This window comes from Metarhizium brunneum, chromosome 1 (assembly GCF_013426205.1).
Source record: "Metarhizium brunneum chromosome 1, complete sequence".
Classification (NCBI taxonomy): Eukaryota; Fungi; Ascomycota; class Sordariomycetes; order Hypocreales; family Clavicipitaceae; genus Metarhizium; species Metarhizium brunneum.
Window position 1 is genome coordinate 2,343,230 of NC_089422.1, and position 16,352 is coordinate 2,359,581.

A 16,352-nucleotide genomic window follows, 5' to 3' on the forward strand; every position below is an offset into this window, starting at 1 on the left:
GCACACCATGAAGTGCAGCGTCAGCACAGGAGCAGCCTTTTTGGTTTGAGGTCTTGCTGATGCTGACGTCTGGTCCATGGTTCATGAATATTTCCAACCAGACGTTTTGTCCCTTGGAGGCCAGAGGGAGGGCCCCTCCCGCGCAACCTCCTCTCAATGCTTGACCCCTCGTTTGCCCCTGGCCCCCTTGCCCCATCTATTACCCCACCAAAAACCATCCGACCAACACGACGACACGACAGCTCTTCAGCGAGGACATCTCGACTTCCGTCGCTTGATCCTTGACCGCCTCGCAGCCCGAATACCGCCCTTTTTGTTTACTTTCCAATCGTTGCTTTTTGTCTCTTCTCAAGTCATTTCCGAACACACAACAGCCTCATCATGTCTGCCCCTGTTATCCCCCCCGGTGGCACCATCGTTCAGACCTTTCGGCGGTCGTTTGTCGATGTTCCCATCGACGCTGAGAAGGGCAATGCAATCTCCACCACCGAGTTTCTCGATGCCGCCGAGTCGCTGACCACCATGTTCGGTATGATACTCGTTCATGGGAGAAGAAATGATGCATGGGAAAGCATAGCTGACTCGTCCAGATGTCATGGGCTCCGTTGCCTTTTCTCCCGTCAAGTCCGACATGCTCGGCAACGTCAAGGTACGAAATTCGTGCAGCCATGGCCAATCTGCCCAGAACCAAGTCTCATTGTCTATAGAAACTGCGTGAGCGCCAGCTCGCTGCCCCCGCCGAGTCTGAAAACATCCAGGATCTTTGCCGAAACGAGCTCAAGACCAAGAAGCACACTGCCACCGAAGGTCTGCTCTGGCTTGTCCGGTACAGCTTTCCCCTTATGCCCGACCAAGAACTAGTCCAAAAGCTAATGAATACAAGTGGTCTTGAATTCACCTGCATCGCCCTCAGCTCCAATGTCGCCAAGCCCTCTGAGGAACTCGCTGATTCCTTCCGTGGTGCCTATGGTCAGACCCTGAAGCCTCACCACAGCTTTCTCGTCAAGCCTGTCTTCAGCGCTGCCATGAGCGCCTGCCCCTACCGCAAGGACTTTTACGCCAAGCTTGGCCAGGATTCCGGCAAAGTTCAGGATGATCTGCGTGTTTACTTGGCTGCGTTGGAGAAGGTTGTTGGTATTCTGAAGGGTTTCTTGGACAGCAAGGATGCCAAGTGGTAGGTTTGGCTGAGAAGCGACACTAAATGATGACTGTGGCTATTTTCTGTTGCATTCGAACGATATACGAAATTTATAAACGCATTACGGTGTACGGACTTCGTCTTGGTAGTTTTTTTTAACGGGCCATGGCTGGGGGAGCACATATCATCTTCAGACCTGCCATTTTGTAGCTGAGCGAGATGCAGCTATATCTATCACTATAAGACCAGTCTTCCTGCTGTATCCGAGGTGCCTCATGAATCATGGTGCTTTAAGAAACTTTCCAGGTGATCAGAAAATGCATTGCCGGCTGTTCCAGCAATCCAGGGGTAACTGCACAGTCGGTTTTATCATTGTCGGCCCCATGATATACAGTGCAGTCAGATATATCCAAGGCTTCCGCACGCATCTGATACTTCATTTTGATCTCATGAAACATTTCAATCATTCATACAGGTGCAGCTAGTCCGTGTGCCATTTGTTCAGCAGCTTACCGTGGTCTACAGATATCAGTATGGCACGTTCTAGCTCTGGGTCAGTACACTGAAACCTTGAAATTAAAAGAAAGAAGAACCGCTTGCATGATGAATGACCCGGCTCTCTTCTAGTATTAAAAAAGCCCAAGAGGGCGAATATCGTGTCGAAAACGTCTTGAGTATCATGATTGACGGGGAGAATATCCATACCGCGATATATTAGTGTTGTATAGCCTACGGAGTATGGCTTGAAGTAATTAATGACCCGCGAAATTTATATGATGAAAAGGGTAAGTAGTATGTGGTGTCGTCTACTGGCAGGGAAATGCATGACTATTGCATTGATGACGCATAACCCGACGCAAAAACTTCCTCTTTCGTCCAGGGCCTGACTTTGAACAGGTCAGCCGTGGCACGAAATGAGCGGTGGCGCACTGGCGCAGAGGCTGAAGCGTGAAGCGTCCATGTACTTTATGCACATACGGAGTACAGCTTGTTGTCTCGAAGCGCCATGCCGGTTTCGTGCACCAATCAGATGTATGTGAATCCGACGAAAAGACTGGTCTGGCTTGAGACTGGCAAGAGCCGGACGTAAGCATGACCCAAACGACATGCCGACTCTACTCCGTATCGGTTCGTCGCATTCGTCGCAATGACGATCCTTGTTGGCAGGAGGGGGCTGTTATATGACATACATCTTCACGATTGCGGTGCCGCGTGTAGAAAAACGTCACTGAGTTTGTCGACTTGGAGCGAGGGCGTCCTGACTGACGACAACTATATATATTCCGTCCGGCCCGCAAGATAGGATTCTAGAGAACGAAACGATCCTTTGCAGTTGTCATCGTCAGACCATCCGTACCATCTCCCCTCCCGCCCCTGCGGTTAGACAACACGACCTTCAAGTTTACACATACGCAAGCTCGTCAAGATTAAAATAGCAAGTCGTACCGATGTCGAAGCCATTCCACATCGTCATCGTGGGTGCCGGCCCAGCAGGCCTATCCACTGCCCTGGCACTCGCCAAACAGCCGCCCGTCTCATCATCGCCCTTACACATCACCGTCCTCGAGCTCCGGGATGGCGTTCAAACACTCGGTGGTGCCGTCAATCTTACGCCCCTTGCCCTTCGGTATCTAGACTGGCTCGGCGCCGGGGGCAAGCTTCGGCCCCAGGCCTCGACCGTCTCGGCCATTGAACTTGTCGCCCACAGGACAGGAGGCTTGCTAGGGCGTCTATGGCCAGACGTTGATGCCATCAGAGCCCAGAGACAACTCCTCGTCGAGGCCCTCAGAGATGCCATCTACGAGCTATCGACGGGGAATCAAGACCCCAAGGTAGACATCATATACGACGCCAAGATCAACGAAATGAGGGAATTCGGCTCCATGGATAACGGCGGCCTCGAAATCACCTATGTCAAGACGGGCGCCTCCCCCGGCAAACACACCCTGGAGGCAGATGTCATCATAGGCTGCGACGGAATCCACTCCCAGGTGCGCAACGCCCTCGTCGAGCCGAGCCGCAAAAAGACCTACTCTGGGAAATGCACCACCTACGGCTACGCGGACCTGCGCAAGAACGGCGCCAACCCGTCCGAGCTCGTGAAGTCGTGGGTTCGCGCCGACGGATGCCCCCTCATCACGGACACGACCCTCGTAACAAAGGGCAACGAGGCGCTCCTGCTGACGTATTACGAGCCGTCCCACGAGAAGCTGTATCTTGCATTTGTGAATCCCATGACGGAAAAGGAGGACGCGAGAGAGGGCTGGTCTGTTCACGGCGCCGACAAGGAAGGCATCAAGACGAGTATACGGGGCACGTTTCAGGGCGGCGCGCTCAAGTGTCTCGGCGAGATTATCGACCTGTGCGAGGAGTGGTTCTTTTTCCCAGTCTATATGCTCCCGCAAGAAGGGGATTGGTGCAAGGGGAGGGCGATCGTCATTGGAGACGCTGCACATGCTGTAAGTCGTCACTTTGGCCGTCAGAGCAAGTCACTTATATGTTTATTTATTTTCATGCTTCTCACAAGTGTGAGGGACCAACACGGCGTCTCCCACTGACCATCACCATTCATTGTTCATATAATACCCAGTGGCCTAACAGGTTCCAGATGCCGCCCCAAGGCGAAGCAACGGGCGTCGCCATCGAAGACGGCGTTCTATTGGCCCGCGTGCTGAGTCGGCGAGCAACGAGAGATATTCCCACGCTGTTTAGGGATTACGAGACTCTTCGGCGACCAGATATTCAAGAGACGTACAAGGAGACTATGGCGAGATGGAACGCCCCTGTCCCCAAGGCCTGGATGAGTGGTTTCATTATGGATTGGATGACGTGGGGATACCTGAAGCTCATGGGTATGAAGAAGGATTATTTTGGTCGTGATGTGAGGAACATGGAGCTGCCTGCGTAAATGCTACCATTTTTTTGTTATTTTCCTGCATGAGTAACTAATTCATCAGCACCTTTTTTATTTTCCTCCATGGTATCCCAGTATACTAAATAAAGGCGCCGACGAAATTCCCCCGGACTTGATTCCTATTGCAATGCAACGCCGAATCCGTTACTGGTGGCCCGTCATGATCATATCTTGCGTGTTATTCATTATATTTACAGTATACAATGCTCTATATCGCACCATGTTGATACCATATACGCCCGGTGCAACACTGTGCCCAACTCTCCAGCTACCGCACTGACCTTGATCTAATCGACAAATGTCTAGGCCGTCTAAATCGCGGTCGTCTAGTCCGCATCGAACTTGTAGACTCTTTATCTGTCTCGTAATCTCGACCCAGCCAACGGGCAATACTCTCCGTTGCCTTGGCATATTCAACAAAGACGCTTTCCTTTGGGGCCATTGGCGGAGGTTTATCCCAAGCATGTCCCTCTCCTTCCACAATGCGAAGTGTAAACGGCATATCATGCTGGTCCAGTCGCTCTGCGAATCGAATACCCTCGGCTAATAGCATGTCGTACTCACACAATATCATATGAAAATGAGGCAACTTCTTCACAAGATCATCTGACATAAGACCCGGAGACATTCTAGGATCCGTCCACTTCTCTCGCGGAATTGGTGGAAAGAAATAGGAGGCGTCTATAAGATCCGTCATTCCGGGGGACAGGGTGCGTTCTGGCCGATTGCATGTCTGCCGCTTCCCAGGGCGAGTAATTGTGACATCAAGTGTGGGATAGAAGAGAACGAGGCCGAGGATGGACGGGGGTGGGCTTGGAAACTGATAATTCCATGGAGACGGGTCTTGCAAGACGATCCAACTGGTGAGGGCATTGGTTGCTCCTGCGGAGAATCCAGACAAGATGATGCGGTCCGGGTCGATGCCAAACTCGGACGCCCTAGAGGCAATTTGTAGGACGGCATCCACGCAGTCTTCCATTGGGGTTGGGAAAGGGTAGCTGGGGGCGAGCCGGTAGTTGACGGTGAAGACCACGGCATCAACATCACACACGACTGCACCGGCCCATCTTGCATCGTCGGTGCCTTGGCCAAGAATCCATCCACCACCGTGCAAGTTGATGACGGCGGCACGTGGCCCGACAGAGATCCTTGGGGGATTCCACACCTCTACCTTGATCTTCTTCCGACCCTTCCATTGGGACAAGGTTGAATCAAGCCAGATTTCTCGTGAATGATATGGCGCGGGCGGATCTGAACGGTTGTGAATGCTGAAACCCAGGCTCGCAGCGTAGCGCACTGTTTGGGCCTTGGCTTGCAGGTACCATCGTGAACTAGCCTCGAGAGGGTTTTCGTAGTCTGGGCCAATGTCCGAAACTGCCGGGCTTGGTGCCCTCGTCGAGATAGTTGATGTGTTGGTGAGTGTGGCTGGCGCTGAAGTTGTCCCCGTATAGGTCACGGTACGTTTCAGTGCGTCCACGCGTGTCTGAAGCTGCTGGCCGGGCACTTGTAGCAGTGCGTTTTCGAGTTGGGAATGGTCCATTTGGTCCAATCCGGAGCTTGCTGGAAGGCTCGGAAGCAGACTTGCAATTCGTGTGTGGGGGAAGGCGACTTTGACAGGCTATCACAATTCCACCCGAATCGCTCAGCCATGCAGCGACCGACCGACGGGCAAGCAAACGCCAACCGATACTGGTTCTCCTGCTGGACGTGGGAAGAATAACGGAATGGGTAAGTTCAGTGACACAACTAGATGAACCATGGTTTGGGGGTCAATGGCAACTATTTGTTCAGTCTAGAGACCGGATTCGGAACGGGGCTTTGCGTCTTCGCCAGTGCTCAGAGGTGACGACGACGCGCAATCGCTGCGAACATTCTTAGTAAGAGCATCGGGACGGGTCCTGGCAGACGTAGAGGAACAGCAGGGGACGATAGTTACTTACTTGAACAAGCGCCGCTTTCCGGAGGCACAATACGTCGGGTACAGTAGTAGGAAGACCCCGCCAACCGTCTACAGAGCGCTGGTCTTGCCTCCAATTCAAGTGTCGTTTCGAACCTGCGCAGCGAGTTCGCTGCTTCCCTGTTCTCTCAACCAACATGCCAGGGGCGTAGTTACATTGTACTACATAGTAATGACGCTGCCGGCAGGTCCGAACATCGACTTGCCCTTGCGCTCCAGTCTCGCCAGTTTAGTGGTCGGCCAGGCCCCCACCATATTCCGTTGCACCTTCCAATCACTCACGATATTGACGTCAGAAAGGTGCCCCTCCACCAGGACTTGTTATCGGGTTTCCGATTAGAGCCAGGTGCGATTGGCAGATGGGCAAGTCCGACGGGAATGAGAGTGCTTGCTTTACTCTGACTTGGAAAATGGAATCGCAAACAAACTTTCTGGAGACATTGCTGCCGCAGTGTCTTTTCGGGTCCCTTTTTCCAGCTTATCAACCATTAGCGGAATTGGGCGCCAGACAAGTTATCATTTGATATGCTAGCGCAGTACTCCGTACCACGTCCCGCCAGATCCAACCAACTTTGCTTAAAAATCGAGTGTCCACCCTATCACGAGAGGCGCCATGTGCGCATCCTGAATGGCCCCTCAGCTTCCATCATGTTCTGAACAGACTTTGGCTACCCCACCAGGGCTTCAGAGGCGATGGTCCAACCGTCCAACCGTCCAACCGCGGGCCTAGGCATACGGGAGTTTGACAAAGCCCGAACAAGGCCAGCGGGCGACGGTATCGCTGGTCCTCGCTCCTCCTTTTGCAATGGGCATACAGGGTAGAGACTCAGGTGGCGCCCCCCATCGGTGTAGACCGATCAGCATGACGCCTGTGGTTTGTCGTGGTGTGTCGTGGTTAGTCATGGCTGAGAATCTGGCCCTTCTAACCCTTCTCTGCTCGCAGGCAATTACCTTGGTCTTCTGTCATCAGGTACCCCTGGATTACCCATCACAGAGAGCTAGGAGAGCGCCGAGCATAATCAGTTATTAACCAGGTACGGAGCAGTTGGTTGGCCACTTAGCAGCCCCATCGGGGAGTCTCCTCATGCCGAAGTGCGCACGGGGGGAGCGGTTGGCAGCCCAAGACCGGGAGGGTATGACAGCAAAAGGACGGAATCGACGGCTTCTTCCCACAGACTTTGACGGAGAACAATCCGATCCTTACCTATTTGATTGATGGGCGCCAGCCCTACAGGAGGGCTCTGGAACAAGATAAGAGGCGCAGCAGCTGCTCTTCCCCTTTTCCCATCTTTTCCCGAGCTTCACGAATTCATTATTCTTGTTCCGTGACAGGCACTTTGTCTCATATCATCGACCAAGCCCACTGCTCTGGCTACGTCGGGCCCTTGCACTGTCGCCCAGCTCACCAATCACTCGCCAACCTGCGCCATCATTTGTCTGGCACTCCCGCTGGCTGCAGACGGCAAATTTCAGTTGCATTGGACCAACGCAGTGCCGCGAGAAACAATCTCAAGGCGATTCATCAAAAGGGCCAAGTATTGTCTGCTCGATCCGTTGACGAAAAGGCTCGGCTCAACCGGAAGCTACGTGCGCTAGCCATTGAGCCTTGAGCCCACCCCTGTCGGCAGCATCTCATCTGGGCCGCATAGCGCACCGTGCGTCGTGGACGTCATCCAGACCCCTGCCGAGGACATCTGGATTCTGCAGTGTGACGTGCAGGGCCAGCCAGGGCCAGACTCCGGAACTTGTGGTCCGCCACTGTCTTAAAGACGTCAAGAGTCAAGACTTTCGCAAGCAGGCTCGACACAGCTCGCGATCAAGACGGCAGAAGGAATTCCTCGACCCGACTTCATAGATTGAGAACATCCGCCTGGCCATCATGCCTGGGGCTTCTAGCCTATTGGCATCAGCCTTCGGGCTGCCCCGGTCGCGGTCGCAGTCGCGCAGTCGCACTGCCAGCCCGAACAAACGTGGCGACGTCACTGATGCGACTTATTCGGCCGATTGGACTACGTCATCAACTCCGTTGAATTCAGCACCTGACTCACCGTCTGTTCCCGCGACTCCAACGTTTGCTGGAAGCGCCTTTGGCAGTCCTAGGCACCTCCCGAAAATGGCAGACAGTGCCGTGGATGTCGCCAGGGACTCCGCCCGCTCCAGCATGGAGAAACTCAGCTTGACAAACTACCGCCAGGAGCTGGACAAGTTGAACGAGAAATCTCAGCGCTCGAGCCCAGATCGTACCGGGGACTCAAGTAGGTCCAGCATGGAGAGTGGCCGCACGAGCATGAGTGCCGACTGGCCTACCCATCCCTATGAGCTCAACCCCATTGCCGAGCTGGACAAGCTCCCTCTCGGGTCTGAGGTGAATTTTCGAGCCAGAATTTCTACTCAGCGACAGTTATCCAAGAATCTGGACTTCCTCCTCTTCCGCGACCAAACAAACACCGTTCAGGGCGTGCTTTCTCGAGAATATCTCGACATGGTTCGATGGGTACAAAAGCTCAACTCCGAGTCCTTGGTGCAGGTCAATGGAGTGCTCAAGGCGCCTCCCGAGGCCGTCCGCTCTGCTACACACTCGGGCGTTGAGGTCGAGGTGCATTCTATACATCTTGTGAATGCAGCACATGGAGCGCCATTCACCAACTACAAACCTCCCGAGACGCTGCGCAACCGCATGACATCACGAATCCTTGACCTCCGTCATCCCTCCAACCAGGCCCTGTTCCGGATCCGCTCCATGGTGACTCGCATGTTTCGTGAGACCCTTGAGCAGCAGGGCTTTGTCGAAATCAACACCCCCAAGCTCCAGCCCGCGGCTACTGAAAGTGGTGCGGCTGTTTTCAAAGTCAACTACTTTGGACGCAATGCTTTTTTGGCTCAAAGCCCCCAACTAGCAAAACAGAGTGCGGTATCAGCCGACTTTGGCCGAGTATATGAAGTCGGTCCCGTTTTTCGCGCCGAAAACTCCAACACCCATCGCCATCTTACAGAGTACACTGGGCTCGATATCGAAATGTCAATTGAACACGACTACCACGAAGTTATTTGCGTCATTGATGAGTTCTTGAAGAATGTCTTCACTTCTGTTTACGCCATGCCTGAAGTCAAGGAAGTTCAGAAGCGTTGGCCAAGCAAGGAGTTCAAGTGGCTCGAAGAGACTCTTATACTCAACTTTGAGGATGGCATTCAGATGCTGCGGGATGATGGCCGTGACGTTGAAATGGAAGACTTGTCTACCCCCGACGAGATCCGACTAGGCGAACTGGTCCGGGAGAAGTATGGCACGGACTACTATGTATTGGACAAATTTCCAGCCAGCGCTCGCCCATTCTATACGCACAAGGACCCTGAAAACCCATTCTGGACGAGGTCGTTCGATATCTTTATCCGTGGACAAGAAATCTGCTCCGGCGGCCAGCGTATCCACGATGCCGCTGAACTTCGCGAGAACATGCAGGCGGTGGGCATTTCGGAAGACGGCATGGAAGACTACCTTGCAGCCTTTGACCTCGGTGCACCACCTCATGCCGGCGCCGGTCTTGGCCTGGAGCGAATTGTGGCTTGGATGCTTGAGCTAGGTGATGTCCGATATGCATCTCTATTCCACCGTGACCCCAAGTCACTGCCTGAGCGAGCACCCGGTCTGCCTCACCCAGACGCAGATACTACCAAGCCTCTTCGAGATGGTGCCATGCCACCTGTCGAGAAGCTTATTGCTAACTATGGCGATGCTTCCAACACCTCTTGGTTGGATGAACGATTCAAGATTTGGAGACACCCAAGTGGTGCAGCCGTTGGCTACGTCAAGCAGGATAAATTTGCCATGATCACTGGAGATCCTCTCTGTGACAAGACTCAGTACAAAGATGTCTGTGCAGCATTCGTCAAGTTTGTTCTCTCTGAGCTCAAGCTTACTCCCGTATGGATGCTCGTCTCCTACGAGATTCAAAAAATTCTCGCTCAGCAGATGAGCTGGCGAACTCTGTCGTGCACTGAGGAACAGCGTGTTGATGCCACCAAGCACCACGCCATTAATGGTGGTGGCCCCAAGGCCAGACGTGTCGAGCGCGAGGGTGTCAAGATTCACGAAGTCAAGCCGGATGCCGACTTCATCAGACGTGCAGACGAAGCCATCGTGAACTGGAAGGCCAACCGCAAGGGCAAACAAGTGCACCTTACTGAAGTCCGCCCCTGGATCGACATGGAACACCGCCGCTACTATGCTGCCGAGAAGGACGGCAAAGTCCTGGCCATGGTGGTCTTGGCCAAGCTGTCTCCCAAACATGGCTGGCAAGTCAAGTGGGCGCTTGACTTCCCTGGTTCTGTCAACGGCGCCATTGAGGTGTTGATTGAGTACACCCTGTCCACAATCACAGGTCAAGTCACCTTTGGCGTCGGGGTTTCCGAGAAGCTGACTCCTGGAGAGCATCTTCATGGCATTCGTGCCAGGTTCCTGGCTACTACCTACTCTTCCATTGTGGATAGCCTGGGACTCCGTCGCAAGGCTGGTTTCCGAAGTAAGTTCGGCGCTCTCGGCGAAGAAGTCTACATTTGCTACCCGAAGCACGGTGTCGGTCTGCGGGATCTTCAACAGATTATCAAGTTCTTCCAGGACTAAGGTAGTGGGGCTTGTTCATCAACATTACGAGCGATGCAAATCTCGTCTTTTTGCTGTTGGGATACAATTGATACCATGTCGGGCTATGGGAATGTAGAGCGGTGGGATAGTGAGTTTTGTCATGGCGGTATGTGTGCATTTATGTGAGGTGGGCCAGACTGACAAGTTTGGAGGTTCGAATACTTGGCGTTGTTGGTTGGCATTCAGATACCTGTTGAGTTATTGAATCATAAACAACATCATGAAGTCCTTACGAGGCAATATTGCATACGTGATGATTGTTGTGTCCAGAATTTGTGTGCCCAGTATTGCAATATTCAGATGTGACTAATGCTCCTTATGAAGCAAAGGACAATCTTCATAGCAGCCTCAGGTGACCACAACCAGTTTCTTTTACCAAATATGTTATGCCAAGTTTAAGGATCATTTTTCTTTTCATACACTATTCAATTTACCCTTTTGAATAACCTTGCCAGTTCATTTTCATAACTCGTTCCAATCTGAATATTCAAATAACACAACCATCACACTAGTTAATCAAAAACGTCGGTCAAATATCTCTCATTCCTCTGTTTATCAAACCACTCCTTCGCCTTCTCGGGAGTTGTGTTGTTGCCAGCTTCTTGGACCATATCGAGGAATACTTCTTCCACGGCCTTGCCCACATCTTTGCTACCGCAAACATAGATTTTGGCACCAGCCTTCCACAGCTTTATAATGTCTTCGCGGTCGTGAGACAGGCGGTGCTGCACGTATTTGCAGTCTTTCGAGTTACTGGATGATCGGGAGTAGGCGCGGCGGACATCAACGGCGCCGAGCTTCTCCCAGTTGGCGAAGTCCTCGGCGTACAGGTCATCCTGTCCGGGAGAGCGGCAACCAAAGAAGAGTAGCGCTGGAGCAACCTTTCTTCCGGCTGCAATCATTGCGGCGCGTTCCTGCACGAAGCCGCGGAATGGGGCAAGACCAGATCCGGCGCCAATGCAGATGAGTGGTGTATTTTCCGCATCACTGGGTAGATGGAAGGTCTGAGAGGGTCTGACAGCAACGTGGAGCCGTTCTCCGGCTGTGAGTGAGGAGAGGAAGTTACTGGCAACACCATAGTACGAGCCCTGGCCAGAAAGCGCAGGCTGTTCGAGCACCCCGTACGTCAGGGTCAGCTTGGTGGTGTCAGCCAAGGGGGAAGATGAGATGGAGCTAAGGTGTATCTGTTAGCCATCCTCGAGTTTAATTTCGTCATGTTATCATGAGAAACTTACTATTGGCGGACACGCATCGGTGGTAGCATTCCCAAAAATGCTCCAAATGGAAGACTAATGGCTGGGAATTGCTCCAGGAGGTCAATAATCGATACCCGCTTGCTTGAAATTTTTTCTTGATAATCATCACCAGCGAGCTTCTTAAGTTGCTCTACGGTATCCTTGTCTTGGGTAGCCTCTATGAGCGCTTGGAGGTTCTGCAGGTGGTTAGTATAGCATTGAGCATGTTAGGGATGCACGCGATGGTTAGCTTACTCTCTTGGTTGCCGGCTGGCTAAGCTCAACGTACGCTCTGAGAACATCTGAAGCTGATACAGTAGCCTCGGTAGGAAGGCTAGTCGGCCTTTCCGAATGGATTTTCAGCATGGCATCCCATGACAGCTGAAATCTCTTGAAGACGCGCGAGACTGTGCTCTTGGGGTTGAAAGGAAGGACAGCGAGGTAGTCACCCGCGCGGTACGTCATATTGGTGGGCAGTTGAATTTCAATATGCTTCTTGACGGAGCCAGCATCGGTAAGAGTCTTCGTGGAGATAACAACGGCCTCTTCGACATCTTGTCTCAAGGTAGTCTTGCGGGGCACCGATATCTCTACTGAAAGAGCATCACCTGTAGCATCAGCACTATCCTCGGCTCCGTATTTCTCTTGGAGTGCAGGCCAGAGGGAGTTGTCCTCCCAGGCTTCAAAGTCGCTGAACATGTCTCGATCGGCAGCATCGGTAGTGGCTAGAGGAAGAATACGGTTCCCGCCAAGCTTCTCTAGCGTGCTGTCAACAAGCTTGGGGATTCGGTGGAAGGTCTGAACCCAATCATGATGGCCGCAGCCAAAGACTGTGTATGCCACATTCTCCATCTCTTTCCCCTTCAGGCTTTCAATCCAAGCGACAAAGAGAGCGGCGTTGGATGGCGGTTGACCCTCGTAAGAAGCGGTTATAATGACAACTGGGCGATCCTTGGGTACCTTCTGGTTCGCATCATCCAGAGGTGCGATCGTGGTGGCCCTGAAACCATGGCGAGGTGCATCTGCTGCTACCCGTTGAGCCAATGCCTCACAGGTACCACTGTTGGAACCATAGAAAACGGCAAGGGGCTTGCCCTTGATAGAATTGCCAGATGCCTTTGCATCATTGACAGCGGCAGCGTGGTGTGTTGTCTCACCAACTTTTCCGGCAAGAGCTTGCTCTAGCTCCGTTGGGGTCATTTCATGTCGCAAGTTAGCTTTCATGTAGAAAGCTTTCGGCTTGATAGTCATGGTTTCTTGGACTTCGAGATTGTAGCTTGGATCAGCCATGGTGAAATTGAAGTTCTGGAAAAGCATAGCCATGCATAGCAAAGCTTCTTGCCAGGCGAACGGTCGGCCAATACAGGCACGCTTTCCGTTGCCAAAAGGCTTCCAGCAATTTGGGAACTCCTTATTCAGACGTTCAAAGTTTTCATCAGACATTCGTTCTGGTTTAAATTCCGTAGCATCTTCTCCAAAAACAACAGGGTCCACATGGGCTTTGGTCAAAAATGCAGTAATGGGTTCGCCCTTGCGGACAAGGAACTTGCCCGCGAGCAGAGTGTCTTCGTATGCTTCGACAGAAAAGCCAGGAATGCCAGAGCTCAGTCTCAGGGTTTCTCTAAGTACCTGGGATGAAAAGTAAGAAAGACTATAACGGTCAAAAGGAGGGGCAGAAGTTTGTGATGCATGGGCTACATACTGAGGCAGTATATGGCAATTTGGTGAGGTGGTCGACCTTGATCTTCTGACGGCCAATAACTTGATCGACTTCTTGCTGAACCTTCTGATATGTTGAAGGGTTCTTTAACAAGTAATAAAAAGAAAACGAAAGCAAGCTGGAGGTTGTCTCGTGGCCAGCGATAAGGAAGGTGATGAGCTGGTCAGTAATGTTCTCATCGCTCAGCTTCTCATGCGTGGCCGGATCAACACCGTTCAACATAGCATTTAGAAGATCCTTTCTGTCACTAGGGTTCTTCTTTCGGTTAGCTACGACTTCGTCGGCTGTATCTCTCATGATGGCGATATCATTGAAGAACTTCTCGTTTGCGGCTCGATAGAGAAAGTTGGGGGCAAATGCAGGCCGTTTGTTGCGACGACCAGCCTCTACAAGAAAGCTGCCCATGGCGGTAATGAATGGGTGCAGCTCTTCACTGTAGTATGAGTTGAAACGGAAGTCCATGGCGCATAGAGCCAAAGTGTCGAGGGCTAGACGAGTGAAATCATCTGAAGCGTTGATGGAGCTGTGAGGGCCGTGACGAGCAAGCTTCATGCAGAGCTGGGTAGCAATATCGTGCATTTCGTCAAACATGCCTCGAATAGAAAGGGGACCGAAAGCTGGAATAAGAACTCGGTGTGCCTTGCCCCAGTTGGGCTCATCATCGTGGGCCTGCAAGATGTGAAAACTCAGCCTTGAGGTTCAATGCTAGAGCTTGATGTTACTTACGGTGAATAAGCCATCATGAACGCCTTCTCGAACAATCTTGTCCAATGGTTAGCCTATGTCTCTGATTATGAAGAGAAGAAGTATGACAGATGGCAAGCTGGTCCAAGAAGGCAATTGGCTTACCCTTAAAGCTGACTGCAAACTCTTGTGAAACCGCTTCTCGTCACACAGCTCATTAACAAGCTCATTTGTGGAGCAAAAGACGACGGGCCGAGTGCCCAAGTGAAGTCTAAAGATTCCACCTGTGATTAAAAATTTAGAATGCGGAATCCAGAAATGGTGTAATTTTTGACCAAATCGCAGAAAGATTCGGGGAACTAAACGCACCATATGTGTCTGCCAGCCGTTTGAGGTCTTGTAATGGAGTAGACGAGAATTCGCCGAGGTTGCCGATCAATGGCAGGCCAGGTGGCTCGGGGATAGGAACTGCATCGGCCATTTCTGGAATGTCGTTTGAGTAACGGGAATACTGGCCATTCTTTGTGTCAGTCCAGGAGATCATAGATGCTAAATTCGACAAGACGATCATGTTGTATTATTCTCCTGAGATGAAGTGCGCCAACGCGAGGGTGAACCCAAAGAAAAAAAACTGCCCGGCTCTTCCATCCTATCTGCTAGGACAGCCGAGCCACTTATACAAGAACTTTGTCTTCATCACCATGCGCAATAGCTGAGACCCAGGGGCGGGCTTTTGGGGGTGAAAGTGGAAATCCGTGGGGATGTGGTTCTCTGCTCCTTGTAACTCAACTCGCCCCCTGTTCTGGGTGCGTCTGACTGATGGGGACGGCGCATGCTGATTCGCGTCGTGTATACAACTACTAGTTTGTATACTTATGGCCGGGTGTGGCAGGACAATAGGGTGGTCAAGTTTGATACCAGGAAATGCAGTGACTGACCTTGGCTTGGATGGGGTACACTTCCAAGGTAGCTTGGCCAAGGCAGAAGAATACCGACCAAGACGAGGTGCGATTTGGCGATGGGTGGGCGCGTGTATCTCTCGCTGCGGTCTATGCAGGGTGGTTGCCCAAGCTCGACTGTCGGAATGCGATATTTTGGATGGTTCAGCAGCTTGATGGAAAAGATGGAGTTGGAGTTCCCGAAGCAAGAGGAGAGCACGGAGTAGTCGAGGTTTAAATACGAGGCTAAATGCCAACGACAGGAAGGAACGGCTGAAAGCATGAACCTTAAAAAGTGCAAGAGCCGGCGTTCTCCCAAAGACAGCAACACGGCCACGCAGGTCGGCGGTCGAGGGCGTCGCAGTGCCCGGGAGGCAATCCATGGCAACATTGAACCACTCCGCTCTCCGTGCTATAGTCTTTACTCGATACGCCTGCTGTGGAATAACCCGTCGCTGTGGTGTGGAGAATGGCAGATCAGGGAAGCTGTCTTAGATCCCAACGGCATGGCCTTGAGCTTACCCGAGCCAGTCAGACGAGGGCGAAAACCAATAGGTGGCTCGGATGTCATCATGCATGTGGTTTTGGGGAGGGCACGTCGGACCCGACATTGGGGGGCTTGGTAGCTGCGTTTCGGGGGGTTCACGGCCAAACATTCGCATAAAGCTGCGGGCTTTTTGCTTGCTTGCATGGATGGATGGGCTTGGGCGATGAGAAAACGCCGCCGGAGATTGCGCCCGCGTCATGCCAGTTGCACCGCCATGCATGCGCCACCGTTTGAGTTTGAGCCCACGATTTCATCCCCCACACGAATTACGCACAACACCACCAGACACTATACGGAGTAATATAGGCGATTAAGAGGCCGGACACCAGCCCGCTAAGGATTAGCCTCCCGAAACCCGTCCCCATGCGCAGTCTACGATGCCGCACGGCCCGCCGTCATGAGATCTCAGCCATTGCCACGTACCTGATCTCCAGTCGGGCACGTCATTAGACATATGAAGTTTGTATGTCTCTCCCTCGTGTGTACGTACGCGCTGGAGATGCCTCGCAAATACCTACACTCCATACTTAAGTACCTAAGTAGGTAGGTAGGTCCCACGGTGGGTAAGGGGTCACGA

The 16,352-nt window shown here is 52.4% G+C and overlaps 5 protein-coding genes across 5 annotated transcripts; 3 read left to right on the forward strand and 2 right to left on the reverse strand.

The window, feature by feature from the left end:
- Positions 1-381: 381 nt before the first annotated feature.
- Positions 382-1,178, forward strand: Plekha8 (Pleckstrin y domain-containing family A member 8; the record flags this gene model as incomplete). The annotated part of the gene is made up of 3 exons (XM_014694300.1): positions 382-529; positions 591-649; positions 708-1,178. The coding sequence occupies 3 exons, from the start codon at positions 382-384 to the stop codon at positions 1,176-1,178; spliced, it is 678 nt and encodes a 225-aa protein (XP_014549786.1).
- Positions 1,179-2,586: 1,408 nt separating this feature from the next.
- On the forward strand, positions 2,587-4,046 carry nahG (Salicylate hydroxylase; the record flags this gene model as incomplete). The annotated part of the gene is made up of 2 exons (XM_014694299.1): positions 2,587-3,597; positions 3,747-4,046. The coding sequence occupies 2 exons, from the start codon at positions 2,587-2,589 to the stop codon at positions 4,044-4,046; spliced, it is 1,311 nt and encodes a 436-aa protein (XP_014549785.1).
- Positions 4,047-4,320: 274 nt separating this feature from the next.
- ABHS (AB hydrolase superfamily protein) lies at positions 4,321-5,592 on the reverse strand (the record flags this gene model as incomplete). Its single annotated transcript, XM_014694298.1, has 1 exon — positions 4,321-5,592. One exon carries the CDS (start codon positions 5,590-5,592, stop codon positions 4,321-4,323), a length of 1,272 nt encoding a protein of 423 aa, XP_014549784.1.
- A 2,296-nt stretch (positions 5,593-7,888) lies between these two features.
- On the forward strand, positions 7,889-10,630 carry DPS1 (Aspartate--tRNA ligase, cytoplasmic; the record flags this gene model as incomplete). The annotated part of the gene is made up of 1 exon (XM_014694297.1): positions 7,889-10,630. The coding sequence occupies one exon, from the start codon at positions 7,889-7,891 to the stop codon at positions 10,628-10,630; it is 2,742 nt and encodes a 913-aa protein (XP_014549783.1).
- Positions 10,631-11,163: 533 nt separating this feature from the next.
- Positions 11,164-14,861, reverse strand: CYP505_0 (Bifunctional cytochrome P450/NADPH--P450 reductase; the record flags this gene model as incomplete). Its single annotated transcript, XM_066129627.1, has 7 exons — positions 11,164-11,787; positions 11,898-12,083; positions 12,142-13,515; positions 13,589-14,275; positions 14,333-14,368; positions 14,456-14,574; positions 14,660-14,861. 7 exons carry the CDS (start codon positions 14,859-14,861, stop codon positions 11,164-11,166), a joined length of 3,228 nt encoding a protein of 1,075 aa, XP_065986078.1.
- Between the last annotated feature and the right edge of the window lie 1,491 nt (positions 14,862-16,352).